The sequence below is a fragment of the Corvus moneduloides genome, chromosome 1 (genome assembly GCF_009650955.1).
Source record: "Corvus moneduloides isolate bCorMon1 chromosome 1, bCorMon1.pri, whole genome shotgun sequence".
Taxonomy (NCBI): domain Eukaryota; kingdom Metazoa; phylum Chordata; class Aves; order Passeriformes; family Corvidae; genus Corvus; species Corvus moneduloides.
The window spans coordinates 105,574,811-105,596,938 of record NC_045476.1 but is presented as its reverse complement, the minus strand read 5'-3'; the positions used below and the strand labels follow the sequence as shown (position 1 = coordinate 105,596,938).

The window sequence follows — 22,128 nt, the reverse complement described above, 5'->3', positions numbered from 1 at the left end:
ATTGGTATAGTTTCAAATTTATAACTTCCTGTGTTCCAAAGACTGCAATTTAAAAATAGATTTATAAAATGTTCTTGTAAAAGGGAAATTCAAACAAGATGTTTTCCTTCAAAATTCAGGCAAGACTACAGAGCTTGATTATCACAGAGTAGTTATTCTTTCCCAGTCTATAGGCTTCTGACCCCCCTCAACATGACACAGCTGCACCTGATGCTGAAGCTGTGGATTCTTCAGCAGCCTGCCAGGCAGTGAGATGGTTAGTTTCCTGACAGTGCATTTAGGTCTTGATGCATCTGAATTTACTCAGAAAAGTCTCAACCAGCTCTAGGAATAACACATTTTAGAGCAAATCATCACTTGTCTTGAGACTTATCCCTTAAAACTGTGCAGAAATGTTAGCACCTTGTTAAGGTGTGTCATCTGCAATGGGTTGTAGTTTTCATTGCCTGATGATGGGAAGAGTCAATAAAGAATTATTTTTTTGGTTATGTCTTCATGCCTAGATACTACCAGCCTTGGCTGCAAGCCAGCTCTAGCCTGCAAATAGTGCAGCTTTATGTTAGGATAGCATCACGTCTCTGCAAATTCCCCATGCTTCTCATCTGATTTGCAGTATAGCCAGTATAAAATCATGATCGCCTGCTCTTACTGGGAAACATGATAATAGACCTGCAAGGAGGCAGGGCATGTTCAGTGGCAATATCCAGGCTGTATCGTTAGGTAAAAGAAATCTGCACTACCTCTGTTTCCAATATTCATATCTAGAACACAGAGAACATGTGGTTTTGTTGTAGTGGGTTGACCTTGGCTGGCTGAGAGGTGCCCACTAACCTGCTCTCTCACTTCCCCTACCCTGCAGGACAGGAAGAGAAGAAACAATAAAAAGTTAATGAGTTAAGGTAAGTACAGGGAGTTGCTTGTGAAGTACCGAAACTGTCAAAACAGACTTGGGCTAACCAGCAGCAAAGTAGATAGTGAGAAGCAAAAAAAAGAACTGAAAATACCTTTCTCCCACCTCTTCCTTCTTCACAGGCTCACCTTCACTCCCAGCTCTTCCCCTGAGCAGCACAGGAGGATGGGGAATGAAGGTTGTAGTCAATTCATAATATATTGTATCTGTTGCTCCTTCCTCATGTTTTTCCCCTTCTCCAGCATGCAGTTTTTCCCACTGTATACAGTCCTTCACAAATGTTTCCAAGGTGTGTCCTTCCCATAGGCTGCAGTTTTTCATGAGCTGCTTCAGCACAGATCACTCCCACAGGGTGCGGTCCCTCAGGAACAGGCTGCTCCAGCATGGGTCCCCCCTGGGGTCACAAGTCCTGCCAGCAAACCTGCTCCTTCATGGGTTCCTCTCCATGGGCTACAGCTCCTGCCAAGAGCCTGCTCCTACACAGGCTGTACATAGGTTCTCCACAGGCTGCAGCTTTCTTAGGGCATGTGCCCCTGCTCTAGCATGGGGTCGTCCACAGGCTGCAGGTGGCTCTCTGCTCCATGGTGCTCCTCCATAGGCTGCAGGAGCACTAACTACGCCACCATGGTGTTCACCCCAGTCTGTTCTGGCACCTGATGCACCTCCTCCCACTCCTTCTTTCACATTGGTGTCTGCAGGGCTGTTTCTCTCATGTTTTCCTTCCTATCATATATTACCATACCTTAAATGTCTTTTCACAGAGGCACTAGCAATATTGCTGATAGGCTCAGTTTTGGCTGGAAGCAAGTCTGCCTTGGAGATGGCTGGAACTCTCTCTGGTCAACATTAGGGCAGCTTCTGGTGTTTTCTTACAGAAACCACCTCTCCAATACACCTCACTACCAAAACCTTGCCATGAAAACCCAATACATATGTAAAGAAATGTAAGCATATCAAGGAATTGTTAACAAGTTTAAGATAATCCTATGTGATTGTGTATCACTTTGTTTCTCTTCTTTTCTCTCTTTCTTTCTTTCTTTTTTTCTTTCTTTTTCTTTCTTTCTTTCTTTCTTTCTTTCTGCCTTTCTGCCTTTCTGCCTTTCTTCTTTGTTTTTTTATCTTTGGCACTAGCAGTACTAAGGCTCTCAGGTTCTTAGCATATCTGTTTACTTTGGTTATCACTCACTCAAACTCCTAATCCTTTCAGTCTGCTCTTCTGGAAAATACTGGTATGGGACATTGCTGACTTGGTACTAATATGCCAGTAGAGAAGTCCATAGGTAGTGAAATTCTAGACTGTTTCCTTTTTCCACATTTTTTCCCCACTTTAAAAATTTCTCTCATAATAATAGAAGATATAATTACTTAACTCATAGCTATTGTGTTTGGGCATATTTCTACTTCCTTCCCCTTTGGGATTAGTGTAATACTCCATTTGATATCCACAAGTTAGCTAACACTGGAATGGAATCCACGTATCAGCTGAGATAAAATATATCTTCTACATGGAATATAGGTGAGATCTCCTGGGATTTGTGAATGTGTATCACTGTTGGGGTCTCCCCCCCTCCACCATGTGGTCCTGGGAGAGGGGTCCTGGGGGGGAGACATGGGGTTTCCATAGCCCCTGGTCAGCTTTGTTCCCCATTGGTTGTTTTGTTTTCCCCTGCGCGGGCAAAGACTCTCGGGTCCCGTGATTGTGGCAGTCCCTCGGCAGAGCCCCAGCCATGCAGCTGGAGAAATAAACATCTCTGAAACATCTATCAAGAATTGGTCCATATAGATTTCTTTTCCACGGGCCTCCTTGTCTGATACACGTGTTGCAGTATCCCCACTGTAACAAATGGTGGATAATGCGAGCAGAACGATCCCCGATCCCTAAGGACAGTGACTGATTTGTGAGTAAACTCCGGATTTCTCTTCTTGTTTTTGTTTTGCTGTTCCATCTCTAAACTATGGAGGAACCATGGAAAGACTCTTGGCTCTCAGAGCTGCATATGGACATTTATCTTAAATTTGAAAAGATTCTTGAGCAACGATTTGTAAATTTTAGCTTAATTCAAGCTCAAAAGGAACTGAAACATTTCCTTTCATGGTTGTTTAAGAACTTTTTCTATGTTTCTTGGGATTTAATTCTTACCAAAGACTTTTGGAAAACCGTTTGGACACAGTTGATTTCTGAGTCAAAATATATGCCGATGGAAGAATATTTTCTTGAATATTATTTAATTATCAAGACTGTTGAACAATGTCAGCTGTGTCCTTGCGAAGTTAAAACTGCTTCAGGGACAGTGTGGCCCAGGCCACGTGCACCGAGCGCTCTGCGAGCAGCAGCGAGGCAGTTCCCGTGTGCGGGCAGAGCCACGCGAGCCACAGTGTCGGCAGCAGAGCAAGGCGCGGCGGGACCCGGCGGTGCCCACCCAGCCCCACGCGTGCGTGGTGGAGCGAGCGCCGGGAACGCCCGACCGAGAGGGGCGGCGTGCGGGTGGCGGCCGGTGGTGGTGGCGGTGGAGCGGAGCTGTGCCCAGCTAAAACGCGCGCTGGAGCAGGGCGCGGGGGGGTCATGACTCAGGGGCCCAGCCGAGATGTGGGTGCGGCCCCAGGCAGCGGCAGCGCAGCTGAGAGCAGAGGCGGCGGCGTGCGGGGAGCTGAGCGGTGCGGCCCGGCCCAGCTCGTGCAGCCCCGAATGCGACCCCGGGAAGAGCGCGCAGGCACGAGCAGCCCCGGCAGCCCCAGCAGCCCTGGCAGTTCCAACACGGGAGTGAGCAAAAGTGAAAGAGAAAGCAAAAACACAGTGAGACAGAAAACAGCAGCCACTCGGAAAAAGGAAAAAATCACTGTAGCTAAGGTTTTAGGGATAGTAAAATGGTGTAATGTTAAACAAAATTATAGTTTTATAACAAGATGTGAAGACCAGCAAGACATACTCGTTCATAGAACTGCCATTAAAAAGAATAAGCCTGAAAAATACATCCCAAGCTTAGGAGATTGAGAAATAGTAGAGTTCAAAATTGTGCAAGGTAGAAAAGGGTTACAAGCAGCAGAGGTCACTGGGCCTGATGGTGTTCCTGTAAAAGGCAGTATATATGCTAAAAATCATAGTCATGTTAGACAATATCTCCATTGTAAGCCCCCCCTACAGTCTCCCTTTCCTAATCCCACCTTTCCCTTTTACTCTATATCCTAATACCCCCAGTGTATTCCCAATCCGTTTTTTCACCCATGGTTTCCCTCACAAATTGTTCCCTCCCTTTGCCGATTGTTTCCCCAAAAATCCCTTTCCAATGCCGAGTGGGGGATGAAGAGGGGGCAGGAAGAAATTAACTATTGTGGCTTAGAGTTCTAACAGGTACAAATGGAAGAAACCCTCTCCTGCCTCAGTTTCCCCAAAAGCATGCCTGGAGAGTCTTGTCTCCCTTTTGTCAGCCTTAAGATGTTCCAGAGAATCTGTTTGGACATTTAAAGACTCAGGAGGGTGGCTTGTTTTGTTTTGAAACTGTCCTTATTATCTCATGTTTATCCAGTTGTTTTCAATGTTAAGTTTTAAATCTCTTTTGTTAAAAATAAATGGGTGAAATGTTGGGGTCTCCCCCCCTGCCATGGAGCCCTGGGAGAGGGGCCCTGGGGGACAGACACGGTGTTTCCCTGCCCCTGGTCAGCCTCATTCCCCATTGGTTGGTTTGTGTTCCCCTGCGCGGGCAAGGACCCTCGGGTCCCGTGATTGAAGCAGTTCCTCGGCAGATCCCAGCCATGCGGCTGGAGAAATAAACATCTCTGAAACATCTACCAAGAATCGGTCCATATAGATTTCTTTTCCACGGGCCTTGTTGTCTGATACATGTGTTGCAGTATCCCCATTGTAACATATCACCCCATAAAATTAGATGATTTCTGCAGTTCCTGACCTCTCCTGAGAACAGCATACATTTAGTGACAGCACAAAAATCATGACATTAATTTATAGGTTGAATTTGGAGTATTGACAAATGATGTATGGTTGGCTGAGCCTGGGGAGAGTTCAATGAATATCATAATTTACTGCTCCAAACCTAAAACACACAATCTATTTTTCGTTCTCTGTCACTATTCAGCTTGCATTAAGTTTGGCTACTTATGGTGCGTAAGGTACGCGGGACTGTTGGCAGGTTAACCGTTTCAAGTCTTTGAAACACTTTTGTCACTGAATGAAAGCAACCTGAGAAGAGTGGTGTGTGTAGAAGGGCACAGAAGTCTTTGTGTGCTACTGATGTGTGCTTGGCCATGTATTCAGCATTGGATATTCTACTTCATGTAGAGTCTGGGCATGAAGACTTTGGGCAAATTTGTGCACATTCAAAAAAGTCAAAACCGTGACAAAACAAGCTAAAGGTAAGCATTTGGTGTGCAGTGTCCATCCGTCTTCATAACATTTTAAGAGGTTGCTACAACCTCTAGTGGTATCAGCATTAGCACAGCCCCGTGGGCTGTTGAACAATCAGAGTGGCCACTGCAGCCAGGGTGATCAGTAAAGCTTCTACATTTGCATTTCACTGCTGGCTAGTGCTGAGAACAAAAGCAATTTTAAGACTGAACCACGTGCTGGATTGCTGAAGCTATGTAGCAATAGGCAAAGACATGGTTTTATGTGACTCTTGACCACACATTCTTGTAAGATTTTTCTAGAGCTGTCCCAGTTCTTATACCTGCAGAGCAAAGCAGCTTAATGCATTGTCACAGCCCATTCAGCCTTTTTAATCTCTCTGCCAATATTTAAGGGGAAAACATATAGAACTGTGACTTACCTTTAAGAACATAAGTAAATAAATTTTAGGTAGAAGTAACTCTGAATTTCAATAATTCAAATTATTCACTTTTCCAGTGTATTTGAAAAGACTACCACAGGTATGGTAGATATGCAGATGAATCACTAATACACCAATTAGCAGATATTCCAGTTACTGACTCATGTATTCCCAGACAGCTGAGATTCCTCTGTTTACAGTAATTGATAATCCTGGGTGTAAGTTCCAAACAAGTCAGCAATAAATTTCTCAGAGAGAAGTTAACCTTCTCCCTGGTAAATAAATAAAAATTATTTCCTGAATTAATTTTACTGTATGAATTTGGGATGTTCAGCCTTAAATTCTCCAGAGTTCTTATTTTTAATAGGGAAATTCAGTCTAAGGCCAGGAAGCAAATTGTGCTTCAGATGTCCAAAGAAGCTTAATTAAAAAATCCCAATTTATCAGTCATAATCATTGCTTAATGTAATTTTAAAACAGTGTGGTTTTAAAAAGTGCCCCAAAGTATACTGCTTTTCTTCAAATGCAGTATGACATTTATTGCAATTCAGTCTTCTCAATTGAAGATTGCAATGAAGGAGGAAAATATGAATGTATTTTCTGTAATTGTCATTCAAGTTCATTCATACAATGTTTTCATAACCTATGCAGATAAATTATCCTGTTTGCTCTAAAAAAGCTTTCTTTTTTTCCAATATCTTTCCTAAAGCATGGCTACTTTTAAAGTTTTGTTTTGAGCAATTTTAACTGCTTCAAACTGCTTCTAAATCTTCCTTGCAAAATCTGATGTTAAAAGTGAAATTATTTAATGGAAAACAACCATAGAGAAGCTGTTGTTGCCTTTTAGCTTTTAGTCATTTAGTTAGCTCTTTTTCTCATTTTGTTTTCAAACTTATAAAATAGTGTATTAATGTGAAAATAAGGCAAGTAAGGTGTTAATGATGACAAATATATTAATTTTCCCCCTCCTGCTGAAACAGGTACAATTGGTGTAAAAATTTATATAAAAATAGAGAAAATATATGTTCTTATTTGAGAACTTTTTTGCATTTTGCTTTAGATTCAGTTTTTATCAATTTGTATTTGTTCCAGAAGACAGAATAAACATCATATTGGGTTTGAGTTTTGCAGGTATTTGGTGGATCAAACTTGCAGTGCTGTTTGATGGGTTTTGGTGACCACCTGTTGTGACAGTTTCACTACATTCTTTCAAGCAGTTTTATAGGGTTGCTTTGTATTAGATGGAGTTCTTTTTTTCTTAATTCAAATAGACCGATCACTCTTCTCATACCATAGCGAAGTCAAAATCAACAATTCTGTTCACAAAAGCAATGCAAATACTTCCAAATACTTCCAAGTATATTAATGCATTCATATAATGTTCTGGCATATGTAAGGTGTTTAAGATTGATATTAGTAAAAATTATATGATGTGTACTAGTCTTCTGCTGTCTTATGAAGATTAGAGCCTTACTTTGAAGTGAAATCTCCGTATTAACTGGAATTATGAGGAATCTTGTTCTGCTTCTAAAGGATAGAGCGCTAGATCCATTTACTTTCAGGAAAGCTGTACTTTTTGAAAACGTGGGAGATTTCTTATTTAAAGAAAAAGGATCTGTATGTGGACTTAATTTTGCAATTAATTTTTTTAAAGCACAGCAACATAAAATTATTAGTAACTCTTGTGAGTCTATCATTTTATTGGGTAGCATTAAGGAGTGTTTAGCCTGCATTTTCATGATCATGTAAGACAAGATTGAAAAACTAATCTAAAGTTTCTTTTTTATGTTTAAGCCCAAGCTTTTCCTTAAAAATGTGTGTAGTTTTAAAGTTAAAATACATGCACAGTATTGTTGTTTTCCTAATAATGAAATAATATTAACTGGTCTATTATAAAGAATCATTGATTTGTAAACTAGACATATTTTAATATATTCCTGTGTTTAGGATAAAATCACAACCCTATTGGCTAGCAGAAAAATTAAGCAAACTTAAAATTAGTGAAGTGGAAAAGAGAACAAAGACCATTTCATCACATTCCAAGTAAGAACAATGGCTCACTAAAATAAATTATCTCTGTTTCATAAGCAGGAAGTACTTTATAAAGTGCCCCCCAAAGGTAGCCCTTTGGTGTGCTGTTGGAAAACAGCCAGGTCCATTTCAGAATGGTACTAGATCAGTGGCTGTGAATTTGGCTGTCTTTTTAGAACGTTCTTCACTGGCCAAACCTCTCAGTAGTTTAGCATTTGGTTTCAGTTTCAAGGGAAAAAATCAATCCTGTATCTGAAGTTTATACTCCATAAATAAAACATGAAGTCAATATTACATCTGTTACTGATAATTTTGAGTGGACCTAGAAATTGAAATAATCAAATTAGAGAATTTGCTGTGGACATATAAAATAAATATGACTAATAAATGTAAAATGAAATTAAATTTGAACGTGCTAATAGACAAGCCTCTAGATAATTAAGTTAACCTGTCTAAGAAAGACAGATATGTGTTAGGTATGTTCCTATAAACATGAATCCAGTAAGAATGGCAAAATATCTTACTGTGTAGCTTCTGCTTTATATTTTAAACATCAGCAATATTATCATGGTAAGTTTGTTTGAATGTGTAAGGAGGTTAGCCTAAACCTCACTATAGCTTACAATCACCTCACTGACAAAATAAGAAGGGAATTAAATAGACATGCTGACATTTATCTCTGCTTTTCTCTCTAGTGATGGAAATGAATTAATGCAGGAAACTCAAAAAGCCAATGTAATTTCAAAATGTTCTGCTCAGTGACAGTGTGAATCTTTTCCAAGTTTACTGCAATGTCCATGACATCTGTGTGATGCAGGAAGCAGTGCTCCCAGCATTTTTCACTAGATATAGCAGTACTCTCCTGCTAATAAATGCTGTCCTTGCTGCTGGTACTCATCAGCAATAAAGTAGAAATCAGCAATACTCAGATATGTATGTAACCTCTACCTTATGTTTGTCTAACTATAATTCCAGTATGTGCTGAGTATAAATATTTTTCTTCTCACATGGCATTTCATGTTGACAATCATACTTTTTTTTATGGGAAGAATTTATTATTTCTGGGAAGTGTTTATTATTTGTCTACAGAAATATGATTTAGATGAAGATATAGTTTACTGTAGTTAAGAACCAGCTGAAAAGAAACCCTAAAAATCATATGTGTCACTAACTAGTCCTTCAAATATAATGCCCTGCTATGCATTTCTTGGTGTCTGGAGATATCCTTGGGTTCATATTCTATCAATATGTATAATTTTAATTAAAATGTAGACATCACTGTAATAAGAATTAGTATTGTAAGACAGCAATCTAAGGGAAAAAGACTTAATATCTTAATGTCTAAGGGCTTATTTTTAAAATCTATGATCATAGTAGGAGAAATGTGAGGAGGAAGAAGTTGGAAGGAGAGCTGTGTGTTTCTGCATGGGATTATGTCAATTTACTTTATAGGCAGTTTTTAACTGCATGCCTGCTAAGTTAAAAAAATAGCGGTGTCCCATGAATTTTGCGATTTTAAGTAATTTTATTTTTTTAAGGTTGTCACAGCTATAATTTTAATCTCCTTTGTGAATCAAATAGCTGACAGCATGTAAAAAATTGTATGTTTGCTGATGAAGGCTATTATGAATTCTGAGGGGTATTATGAATGCTTTCGTTAATGGAAGTCATGATGAAAAACTACAAATTTATAACTCTAAGTAGCGTATTTGTAAAAATCTTCATTCAGATTTGAGAGTTTGTATTTATAAGCATTATACATGTATTTGTTGATATAAACTTTGGGTTTCATGAGGGATCAAATCAAGGGAGTAAATGAAGTTGTCAATTTTTTCTGATATAAAAAGAAAAGATTTCTCTCTTTCTAGCTTAGTAAAGCATTACTTCTCCAAAATGTCACTGTCATTTGTATAACAAGTTTTTTTTCATTCATGCTTCAATCTATTATATTGCACTACTAGTTTTGGGCGTGGAAACTGATTCCTTAATTATATAAGTTACTGTAATTCTATGCAAAGGCATATGTTAGGGTTTATTACAAAAATGTAAAGAATAATAATTGTCTGCCTACCCTTATCCGATTCTGGGGAAAAAAAAAGACAGAATTATGTGTATAGTTGCTTTTTATTACTTGCTCATTATTATGACCTCATTGTAACACCGTGATCCAGGAAAAAAACCCTACTGTCATACTCATTTGTTCATGACTAAGTTAATAAACCCCTGCTTACCCTCACTTATCACAAAATCAAGAGGGGCTTTTTTGCATTTTTTAAGGCAGTGGAACTTAGGGGGAGGCCACTCCAAGCAGAAGGAAGAGCAACATTCAAGTCAGCCATTTTCTCACTTAAAATCTTCGATGCAGAAAATAGGAAAAGCATATGGCAGCATAAGAATTGTACTTTTGCCCATTAGTTGAGTGTGCTGATGGTGCTGAATAACTCCTTTTTAAATGACAGTGATCAATTTTCTCATCCCTACTGTTAAAAACTAATTTCTCTGTAGAATTGGTTTTCTAGATTGCTTTCTCCACTAAAAGATATCAGCCATGGATTTGAATTTAGCTTAAGTTGTGAGAAATTGGGATCTTTGTCATGGAGTCTCGGTAGGGAACAGAGAAGACCAGTCTTTGCCAGTGCATGACTTCAAATCCTCCATAAGGAAAGGATATTCATCCCCTCCCCTCCAGTTCGGCTTGTGCCTAAAATTCACTTCACAAGTAAGCTGTTAGTGGGCAATTCATCACCAGTGTGCATTAATTACAGCTACATCTTCTCACTGTAGTCAGCACCTCTGATTTACAGACCTCAATCCTAATCTTTTGCTGCAGTTCTTACTTTATATGGTTCAAAATATTAAATTTAAACATTCTTATACTTTCACGGTGAGTTGTTTACCCTTAAATAAAGATGTAAGATTTGAAATAAAACTTTTGTCAGTGAGTTTCCAGTCATTTCAGCAGAGCTCTTGAAGTTTCCAATATATAATCTTGGTATGTTCTGTAAGACTGCATTCATCAAGACTTACTGTCTTGGAAGAAAATGACACAATTGAAGATGGATCTATTTACTGTTTTCCTGGTTCAACAAAGGACATAGTTTTACTGTTATGAATCTTGGAAGTCTACTGAATTAAAAAATAAAAAGAAAAATTGTCCTATTAACTTAATGAAAGTATGGATTATGAGTTTCAGCTTCAAGGAACTGTATCTTCTCAGGCAGTCTTACGTGTCACTTACTGATCATGATGTAGAGATCTGAATGGTGTATAGTAAAACCAAGGAATCTAAAATTTCATATTTTAGATACAATTTTTTTAGTAGACTGTTATTTACAGGAAGTTTTTCCTGATTGGAAAGCATCTATTTTCATAGACATTGAAAGAATGTCTCTTTTCATAAAATATTTTCTAATTTAAATAATATTTACATGTATCAAATGTAAAAATCCACTCCATACTGGGAATAAAAGTTACAAGTTTAAAATGAAAGTAAGAAATTGATAATGAAAATGTAATCCCCTTTGGGTTAAATTATGTAGATGTGAAAGACTTTCCTAATTATGTTTCCTTAGATACTAACTCCAGACTATGAACTTCTAAGATTTATTTCTTTGCAGTAGCACCCCGTTAAAAACCCCCAAGAATAAAGTGGAAGACACAGAGACATTTCTGGCTACTTTGTTCTGCCTCAGAGTAAAATTTTATGCAACTGAGAATCAAGTAGAACACATACTGCATTACAGATGATTTCAGTCAGAAGTTCTCTGTAATTGCTTTGAATGGGTTTCTTTACACTTCCAATGCCATAAAAACCTTCTTAGCTCTCATAGTAACAAGGACTCACATCTTAAACACAACTTTTAGAGTTTGGGGAAAATTTTGCATTTAGTGGACAATGGAAACACAGAAAGAAAAAAATGTGTTCTTTCAGGAGGTTTGTTGTTATGAAAGTCATGTATAGTACCATGCAGGAAAGTTTCCTAGCCCCTTTACATCAGAAGAGGGCAACACTAACGCTGCTCTCTGTGCTCAGCCAAAATGGCACAACCTTTAATAAATCTCAAGTATTCATAGCTTGAAGCCTTGCTTTAGTTAGGCATGTTTAGCAAAAGAAAAGAAGAAAGGGAGGTTGCAAAGACATCCTAGTGTGGTAGTTATTGCCTGCTCCTACTGATTTAATGCAGAAGATACTCAGATGGCTGGAGTGAAAGTCATGATCAAAGGCATAAGGGCAATGAAGCATATACTGGCAATGGTATGCATTTTTTCTTCCATGTATTGAAACTAGTCCTTTTCACCTTGATTTTGTAAAGGAAACTAATACTTTTAAAATTATTTATCTTATCTAACAATATTTCTGATCTTCAAGTGACAAGCTTTGTCAATACTTCAAAGACTGAATATTTAACAAATTAAAAAAGAAAAGTGAAATGAACCCTAGGATTTGTACCAGTTTATTTGGGTATTGGATTCTCTTACTAGATCATAACTTAAACGCTTGAAAATGGAAAGGAGGCATACTTTACATTTGCACAGAAGGTATTAAATTTCCCATGCATTCGAAAAACAGCACTATAACATTCCCAAGAGGAATAAAAATATTGTGGGAGTAGACTAAATCTGAAATACCACAAATTTTGAATATATAAAAATGCTATTGCTGACTGCCAGTCATGGGGTAGCAGCAAAAGCTGATGTGATAGCACCTTCTGTGTGTTTTGTTCCTGGTGACAGACCTTTTTTGGACACTTGACTGATGGTGTTTATGTCATTCCCACTACAGACATGCTGCCTGAGGTTATTTTACTTTCATGTCATTGCAATTTAACGTTAATAACTGTTGAAACAGGTATGAATTGACAGTCCTGGGGAACTGTATAATGCCCACGTCAGATTCTTGTTACTGGCCCATTAGTTTCAGACAAAATGTAAATGTTTCTTCTATGTTTAGGCAGGTTTTCATAATTCTTACTTTTCAATTTAAAGAAAGTTTGAATTGAGAGTGAAATTTTGCTAGGCATATTTTTGGGTAATGATGTCAGCTCACTGTTGATCTGTTGGACATACTAAGACTTGATAAACATTTGTGGTGCAATGAGAGGCACTAGTCCACAGCGTGAAGTAGAATACCTAATTTTAAAGAATACCTATAAATCTACCCTCAATAACTAATTTATCCACTAAGTCGCATTTTCCTCCTGGAATGGCGTCGTTCATTTCTGTAGGACTAATCACAGACTAAGGTGATATACACTTCTTTTTAATAGCAGAAATTGCCATTGTCATAAAGAAAAAAAAAGAAGACAAAAGTCCTGTAGTTACATTAGCAATGGTATCGAGCAAAGGAAATTACTTCCTTGTAGGCTATTTTTCTTCATTTTCCCATACACTCTCCATTTTTCAAGCAAGTCATCTTGAGTTCTGTTTCTGTATGAAAACTACATTCTCAAGCAGCATTGCATATGAGGAACTTTGCTTCTTGCTGTTTTAATGGGCAAGAGTTTAATGGATGGTAACATCAGTATGATAAATCTTTTAAAATACTTGTCTTCAAAATGATTGACTTAACATTGTACACGTTTATATTATAGACGGGACAATAGACAGACTAGTAGCTGAGTGCTGGTTATTCAAGCTGAAACTTTTCATCAGACCTGCAGAAACAAATGGGATATTTTCAGGAAAATGTCAGCTTTGATGTATCTCAATAAATACAGACATATACAGCTGGCTGTTTGCAAACACAGATACATAATCAGATTAATTATCAGAGCCCTGTTCTTGATAAATCTTGCATCTGCAGATAAGTGTGGCAGAAATAACAGTTTTAAATGCTAATAAATGTCCTCTGGTAATTATTGTAGTTAACTGTACTCTCCTTCTGCCAACTCAAATTTAAAATAGCAAATAATGGGGAAATGGAAGTTTCTTTTTGTATATTGTTTTTGTATAATACTTAGACCACATCTTCCGTCACTTAAAAAAAAAATGCATTAGCAAAATATGCTAACAGATAAAGTTACAGAGTATGTGTTCATATTCTGTAATTTTCATTTATCTTGATTGCTGCATTATTCAGTATTTCTTTAAGCAAAAAAAGGAAAACCGTAATGCCCAAATGAAAGGCGTGTATGTCGTTAAACTGATGGTATAGTCAAAAATATGCATCAATTTTAATAGCTGGAATTAGTTCAAAAGTAAAAGTCTTATAGTATTAAAAAGTGGCAATGATAAGATTTTGAGGAACTTGACTCACCAACGTTTTTGCAAAGAATATTTTCAGGTTTTCTTTAACATGTTTTGTCACTGCTTGAACGAGTAGTATTTTCAGTAAATTAATATGATTTGACAGTATATGTAGTTTTCCTTCATGACTTTCCTTTGCCTTTTGGTTCAATGACTTACACTTAAGTGATAACAGAACACTTCACTCCAGGTGAAATATTCAAAAATCACAGTTCAAGAAAAATATACTAGAAAGTTTCCTTAGAAGTAGTATTATTTGAGACACAAGCAAAAATTATATATATGAGTCCCATATATCATAAAATACCTTCAAATATAGTTAGTCAATAAAAGAATAATTTTAATAAACCAGTTGCTGTCAGAGTTGCGGCCTATCATCTCTGTTACTTTCTATTTGAAAGCAAGCTTTAGTCTACATACAGACTGATTTTCTGTTCTTTTGCTATAAACAGAACGTATGTCCCCTTCATTGCTTCCTAGCTATCACTTAATAAAAACTTGCCAAATTCATGCGTAGACATTGTTAATCAGTAATACATTATTACAAAAAATAAGCACTATCCCTCTTTTCCTCTGAGCAAAAATATGAAATAGCCACATTGCTTTTGATTTGTATCTGTGTTTGAGTGTGTGTGATGTGCTCTAGTAGAAGTGCCCAAAGTAACAGAGAAATAGTTAGATAACATTTTAAATATTTCTTAAATAAAATTATTTTCAAATCATCAAAGGATGATATATATCCTGATAAAGGATAGATGGTTTTAAGGTATTATTGATTTTGATAAGAAATTACATGCCTGCAGGCAATAGTGTTATTTGCTAGTGAAAAAAAAATATTAAGTTGCTTCATATATTTTACGTGGTGCAGTATAATAGCACATAAATCCTGTGGGAATTCTATAATATTTTTTCTTATTAGCTTCTAATTAAGCCTGAGTGATTTTTAGAAGAGATAAATTGGCACATTTTTCAGTATCATCTTTCTTTCTTGGTAGAGAATATAAGGTCTAAATCCTACTAATCTGAGCAGGAAAGATCCTCCAGTTTCATTCAGGATAACAATATTTAGTTGTATTTGTACCTCTTATAGATGTCATTTAGAAGGAAGAAGAGCTAAACAATTTGTACAGCAAATACATTAAAATGTTTCAGAAATGAAGAAACTAACATTTGAGGTTTATACAGTTTGACATCAGGTAAAACACAAAAGAAGTGAGGTTTTTTGATTCGCACAAGGGCGATGTTTGTTATCCCCCTCTAATATTGTACACATGCTATTTCCAACTTAAATTCTTGATCTTATCACTTTATGTGGGCTGCATGAGAAGGAGAAGAGGCCTGTCTTTAGGAGGTGCATATAAATTGAGCCCTTTGTTTACAAATTCAATAAATTACTGCTCATTGCTCCTGGAAAGGAGGGAACTGGACTGAGCAGGAGGGGTCAGCACTTTGGGGCTTTATCTCAGCCTAGAGGCATCCAACTGTACTGGCAACTTGTGGTGGTGGGAGATGGAAGGCTACTATAGGATTGTGCCATGTGAACACAGAAGGAAAATGTGAAAGAACATGGAGTTAGCAGGATTCAGAAGGTGTTTGGTTAAGTCCACACACAAAATGCTTCCTAAGTTAGGAGTCTGAAAACAATCCCTCCTCTAGCCTTAGAGATCTAGAGGATCTTGAGGCCAGATAGAAAGAGATCTATATGATTTCTAAGGACAGTGAATTGAAACGTGTCCATATATCTATTTCATTGCCCTTCACTCCCTCTCTGTAGATTATGTTTATATTTTAAACTGTAAGAAGCAGAACATTTTTACTATGACAAATTCCTATCTCTAACACGATTTGCCAATATTGTTCCGTCATTGTTATTATATCAACAAACACATTTATTACCCTGTGGTATCACCTGTTTCCAAGACAGTGGTCAGACTAGGTACAGCCCCAGTGTAATCACCTGAGAACTGAAGCAGAAATGACATATAACCTCAGGCATGACCTAAAACTGAGATCAGCTGCAAAAAAAATATTGCCAATAACAAGCTGAATAACAAGTTTACTAATTTGCTCCTGGTAATATTTCTTATGCAATAAACACTGCCTATCTAAGTTCTCTCATTTCTTTGCATTTTATCTCACCTCATGACATTTGTATAGAAGCATTTTATAATTGAATAAAAGTAAAAATGCAAATATTTTGATTTTATTTATAGCTGTGACGGCATGCTTTACAATATATCATTCAGTCCAGGAATTCAGTTATCTTAAAAGGAAAATAAATTTTTCAATGACAAGTACCAGTTATGACTAAAAACTCTGCATTTACTACCAATAAATCTAGTCTAGATGCATTAAAGAGAACAATTTTGCTGACACTTTTTTATTACTTGGTTCCACTGTAATATTTCATCTGTTTCAGTATATGCATGTAATCAAAATAAAGCAGTAACTGAGATATCTCTGTTTTCTGATGTGGTACCTGTCATTCTTAAAGATTGCTGCCATGACATGTTTATGTACTATAAATTATAATACATAATTTTTTAATCGTAAATAATATTGAATTTGTTACCCAGAAACACAAGACATTCTGTAGGCATTTTACAAAAGAATGACAGATTGCTTTATTGATGCACACGGTGAAAGGAAAATCAAGGCTTTGGTTTTGAAAAGTAATTCACCTGCTTCTAAAAAAAAAGGTTTCACATGTCCATCAAGGAAAAGGTTGAAGGCAATTCCCTGCAAGTAAGCAATAGCTATCAGAATGCATTAGGCAGGACTAACTCTCACACTACTTTGATACCCTTGACCTTCCAGACACATTTGTAGATAATGTTGATTCCTCCGACAGCAGACACGAATCCTCACAGTTCTGTGGGAAGATATTTCAGTTCTGCATTGAAACTATATTTCCCATAGCATTAAGTCAATCATTTTTGTAAGATAGAAATTTTGAGTTATACAGCAGTACAATGCATGCTATAGCCTACACTTTGCAAAATATAGCCATGATCTTATAATGCTCATACTAAGATAAGTTTCTTCTGTACAGCAGTTGGAGAATGGTCTGATCTGGGCCTAATCATCAGTGTCTGGCAGCAATAAGGCAGCAGCTTAAATTAAACTGCCAGCTGAACACTCTGAGAGGGGGTTTCTGGATCCAAACTTTAAAGGTCTAGATGTTCCTGTAAAAGAGAAAGGCAGGTGGATTGAGGAGACAAAACAAAGACACATAGAATAAACACCTTCCTAGAATGCTTGATTTGTTTGTTTGTTTCCAAAAATAACTACAGGAAATTTGGTGTGGGTATACATATAAGTTGAATTTGTTGCTTTTACATGAGTCCTCTTTTGAATATATGTTGATGTTAAGCTGGATTTATGGAATTACCAGTGTGTTTCACTTTCTCCTTGGATATTTGTAATATTAGAAGGGTTAGGTTAGTGTTTGTTTACTGTCATCTCATTCTATGTTTTCAGTACATGCCCTTCCAGGCTGGGTGGAGGCACAATGAAAAAAAGTAATAAAATGCATATTTTGTAAAATACATAAAATGTTATATCCTGGCCACACTCCAGGAATCAATGCAGGCTTTATATAGAGCTATGCATTCTGTCAGCATATATATTGTTCTGTGACACAGTTTAGGCAGAAAAGAAGCAAAAGGAAGGAAACGTGGGAGCACTTGCCTAGATTTGCATTCCCACCTTTGTGCTACCAGCTTTCCCCATTGATTGCCCTGTCCTTATCTGTAACTGGAAGCAGATGTTGGGCAACTCAGGGGCACCTCAATTCTCTTATCTGTGTGCTGGTGCCCTGCTCCCTCTCCCCATCCACATGCTGCCAGAATAGGGCCGCATGTCTTGGGGTCCAGTTCTATCATCTATCTCCCTGGCATGAAACCCTCTCCACAGCAAAGTGGGATTTATAAGGCATGGTTTTGGTTCAAAAGACTTCAAAAGTATCCAAGGAAATGGCAAAGGCTGAAGGAGAGGAAGGGAAAATATACAGGAAATTTCTTCATGTAAGGGTAGAATAATTTTGGAAGTAGGCGTTTAACAAATTTGGTATGTATCTGTTCCTGCTTTATTCAAGATGCTGAACAAAGGAAGGTATCCAAAGGTTCTTGGAGACCTGGAATTGCATGCCTGTCTCCCTTTGTTGTCCAGCAAATGTTTTTGTGAGATCTGTGTCTAACCAGGCAAGAATTTGAGGACTGTAGCAATTAGGCTTAGAAGAGTTTTTCTCAGATAAAAAAATTTCACTAATTTAAATAATTCATCATCACTAAATGCTTTGGGGCTGGCATGTGGTATTTTTCTCTCTCCAAATTTTAGCACTACATTGGAGAGATTGTCACAGAATTATTTTCCTGATGTCCCAAAAAACGGACTGAAAAAACTGGCAGTTTATTGCAAACATTTCTAAATTACTGGAGTCATTCACTGTTAAAGATGATCAGATAGAGACTGAATGTGACCATGGTTGCTCACTGAGTGCCTGGTGTTCAGCCTGCTCTCCAGGAAGCTTCCCTTAGGTGAAGTCTTTCCTGTAAATAAGAGACAGTCAGGGTAGTCGTGCGATTTTTCTTAGTTGTAGTTTCACACTGTGTTAGCTCCAACTTAAGATGATGCTTGTTTGACCAATGCCATGGATTTCGTGATGTTAAGTTTGAGAAGTGGACAGGATGAAGCTGAAGTTGAAAGGGAGGATGTTGTGGTATGTGTAGGCCTTGTGGAATTCACATTTTGATGGACTGGCAGATAGGGAGTTCTCATATTGCATCAATGCGATGCAATGGAGGACTCAGAAAGGACTGGGAGGTTTTAAGTCTTCATATAAATGTTTCAACTAATGCTCAAATTGCCCCAGGACCAAAAGAAGGTAAACAGAGCTGAAGAAATTAATTATTCAGACTAGTTTGACAGGCATGGTCTTTCACTACGACAGAGAGGGAAGTTTAGCATTTGAAGATGATTTTACTACTGTTTTCCCTTTGCTCTGAGAAAAATGCTCTAGCACCTTTCAAAACAGAAAATATCTTAAGAGTTCAGACTTGCCTAAAAAGCAGTAAAGAATATTTCAGCTACTATATATAAAGTTTTTCTAAATTGCATTTTTTCTTTCAAGACCTACCAGAAGTATACTGCCTTGAAACTTCCTTATTCCTCTTCTTTGTTAACTCCACCTCCTATCCTCAAATTTGAGGATGGAAGATGCAGTCCTAATAGTTTAAACCCTTTTTAAAAGTTCATAAATTGAGGCAATGAAATTAATGTGGGACTTTATGCTAATAACTCATGTTTCAACAGAAGTATATTGTGATAAACCTTGTCAGTAAGAAAGTATTGATTTAACTTCACACTTTTTTTTGTAAGATGTCACCATGAATGGTTTTTTTTCTGTTTTCTCAGAACTAGAGGCAGAGGAGTGGTGCAAACATCTTTGCATGGAGTGTCTAGGGGCCAGACTCAATGATATAAGTCTTGGGGAACCAGATTTGCTTGCTGCTGGAGTCCAGAGAGAACAAAATGGTAAGTAACTTTTTATTTGCTCCTAGATCAGTTCTTAGGTGATGTCCCATGTCACCTTTGCTTGTGCCTGTTGTTGCGAGGACTTTTGCTAGTAGCTGGAAGCGTATCATTAGAAACTAAACATTTGGATATGCTTTTGAAGCTCAAGCCTATTTTTTTTTTACAAATAAAGATGATTAAATTCCATGCCAAATAACACATATAGAGTGACTTTGTGTCTTCATTGTGTTCAGATTTCCCTGTCATGGGAAATGATGGCCATGACCCTTCTGTTTCTGGAAATGATGGCTTCTGTGCAGAGGAATAAAGCAGCAGCTGTTGTTTTGCAGCCTTTTAAGGACAGCAGTGAACATTCCGACAGCAATTTGGACTGCAAAACACATATTTGCTTTAAACTCATACCTGTCTTGAATATTGAAGTCAGAATCATCTAAATGCTGTCAAATGTGGGTGGAAAGGGCAGTGACAGATGCTAGTCAGCACTAAGCTTGAGTTGTAAGTCTTCATCTAAAGGCTTTTTGGATTAGACACATGCACAGGAAGAACGCTAGTGGATGGAACAGGCAATAGCAAAAGAAAATCTGTGATTACCCTGTCATTTAATTCCTATTAATGAACACGAGGGCAACACAAAATGTGCTCATTTAGTCCTCCCTAATTTACAGCTCTCAATGATTATTACTGTCTTGATGCTTTTATAAGATCCAATAGCGTTCAACAAAGTATTAACACACACTGCCTCAATGGTCATAAAATATCAAGCCAGCTATCATTATAAACAAAATTACATAATTAATTTATAGAATGAATGGCATTATATTTATTATATTATTTCTCTGAAACCAATAGCACACAGCATGGAATATACAGAAATCTTGTTCAAAAAAACAGATGCATTGAAATGGGATTTAAAAGAAGTTCAGATGTTTGTAAAGTTGTTTGCCTGCTATGAGACACAGAATTCAATTTGTAGACTCAAACTACTTAACAAAGGGAGAGCTACTAATGTTGTAGGAAAATGATAATGATCAGACACCACTCAAAGCATCCCATCTGCTATATGCTGATAGGATATAGGTATAAAGCTCATCTGCATGCTACTGAAGAGAGAACTGTGTGAACAGGTAGAGGTCTTTCACAAATGTGAAAGGAAATAAACCTTGTCAAAAGCCTGTGACGTGAACAGAAAAGTAGCTTGAAATTCCTCAAGCTCTTTCTGCAGTGAATTCATGTACTCTCCAGCAGGTTTTGAACATAGGTGACAAATATTACATTTATTTATGTTTCTGAAGATCCAGTTAGACACACATGACCTCCAGGAGGCATATATTAGTTCTGTTGTATGAACTAGTCTTGATTCAATTGCCTTAGTCTAGAAATTAATTGCAGTGTTACCAACCAGTATACATGAACATAATTAGCATCTTTATTGTTCTAAGTAAATAAATGAAAGGAAACAAAGAGGCAAAGCATGTATTTGTTGTACAAATCACATGAATAATAATGCATGGAGGGTATCATTAGCTGTATTCTTTTAAAACAAGTGACTGAATACATATAATCCAATATTTGACGAGCATGCTCTGCTAAATCATTAGTTACAGTATCTCAGACAAGTAATTCTGATACCTATCCTCATCCTTCCCTCATCTCTTTGATGCACAACTTTGCATTTTAATAAGCATGTTTGAAATTCAAAGTTGTCTTGTTCAGAGGCAAAGCCAATTCTGTTGTGGGTGTCTTTTAATCAGCTTGAAAGGAGGAAAAAGTGCAGAGATTCTTACTATAGGTATGAAATCTGGCATTTTGTTCATTTATCTGTGCTGTAAGAACCTGCAGTTGCACTCAAATTCCTGTAGCAGATTTCTTCAGTAAAATCAGTTGAGTGGAAGCGTGCCTTCAGTTTATGCTAGTTATCTTATTCTGCAAACCTGATGCTGTCATTCCCCACATGACAGTATTATTGAAAAGGTTACTAGTTGAAGTGTGGAATCATTTGGTGAGCTATAAGAAAATCAGATTTTTAATTGATTTTCTTTCACATTTCCCCCATATTGTAGCTTTTACACACATGCTATCAAAAAGAGTAGTTCAAAAGGTACCTCAAAACCTTTTGAAAGTCTACTGAGCTTTTGCTTATAAATATTCTTGTTGAGCTTTTTTTGACCTGAAACTGAAAGGTCAAAGTTAATTATACAGTTGGAAATTCATGAACAGTGGCTATGTGTAGGAAGCGTCTAAAATCTTTCTCTTTGTGAAAATGGCAGCTGTGTCACTCTCTGGCAAATTTTATTTTTTTGTGTTAAATAAAAACTGAATACCAGTGTAGTACCTTTGAATGTCATTTCTTCCAAATATATTGCAAGTGTGTCAACTTCATAGAATTCCTCTCATGTTAGTCAATTTATTAATGCTTACTTGAAACAGAGATGTGAGAATACAGTCGGTAAAACATGTAATAGAGTCTCACAGCCTCAGCATCTAGTTTGTGCAAGTTCTGTTGCCTGACCCATACAAAGGCTTTCCTTCAGGTCACTGAACAAAAGATGTCTCTCACTATCAGAGCAAGAGCACAGATTGTGATAAATAATATAGTGTCAATGTTTTTTCAGTTTTGGATAATTT

At 37.2% G+C, this 22,128-nt stretch overlaps 1 protein-coding gene across 2 annotated transcripts in view; it reads left to right on the top strand.

The window, feature by feature from the left end:
* The window catches only part of DOK6 (docking protein 6), a 253,569-nt gene that overhangs the window by 130,737 nt on the left and 100,704 nt on the right, over window positions 1-22,128 (top strand). For both annotated transcript variants that reach the window (XM_032121098.1, XM_032121105.1), the window contains exon 4: window positions 19,384-19,503. In XM_032121098.1, coding sequence (XP_031976989.1) covers window positions 19,384-19,503 — 120 coding nt within the window. The remainder of the gene's footprint in view (window positions 1-19,383; window positions 19,504-22,128) is intronic.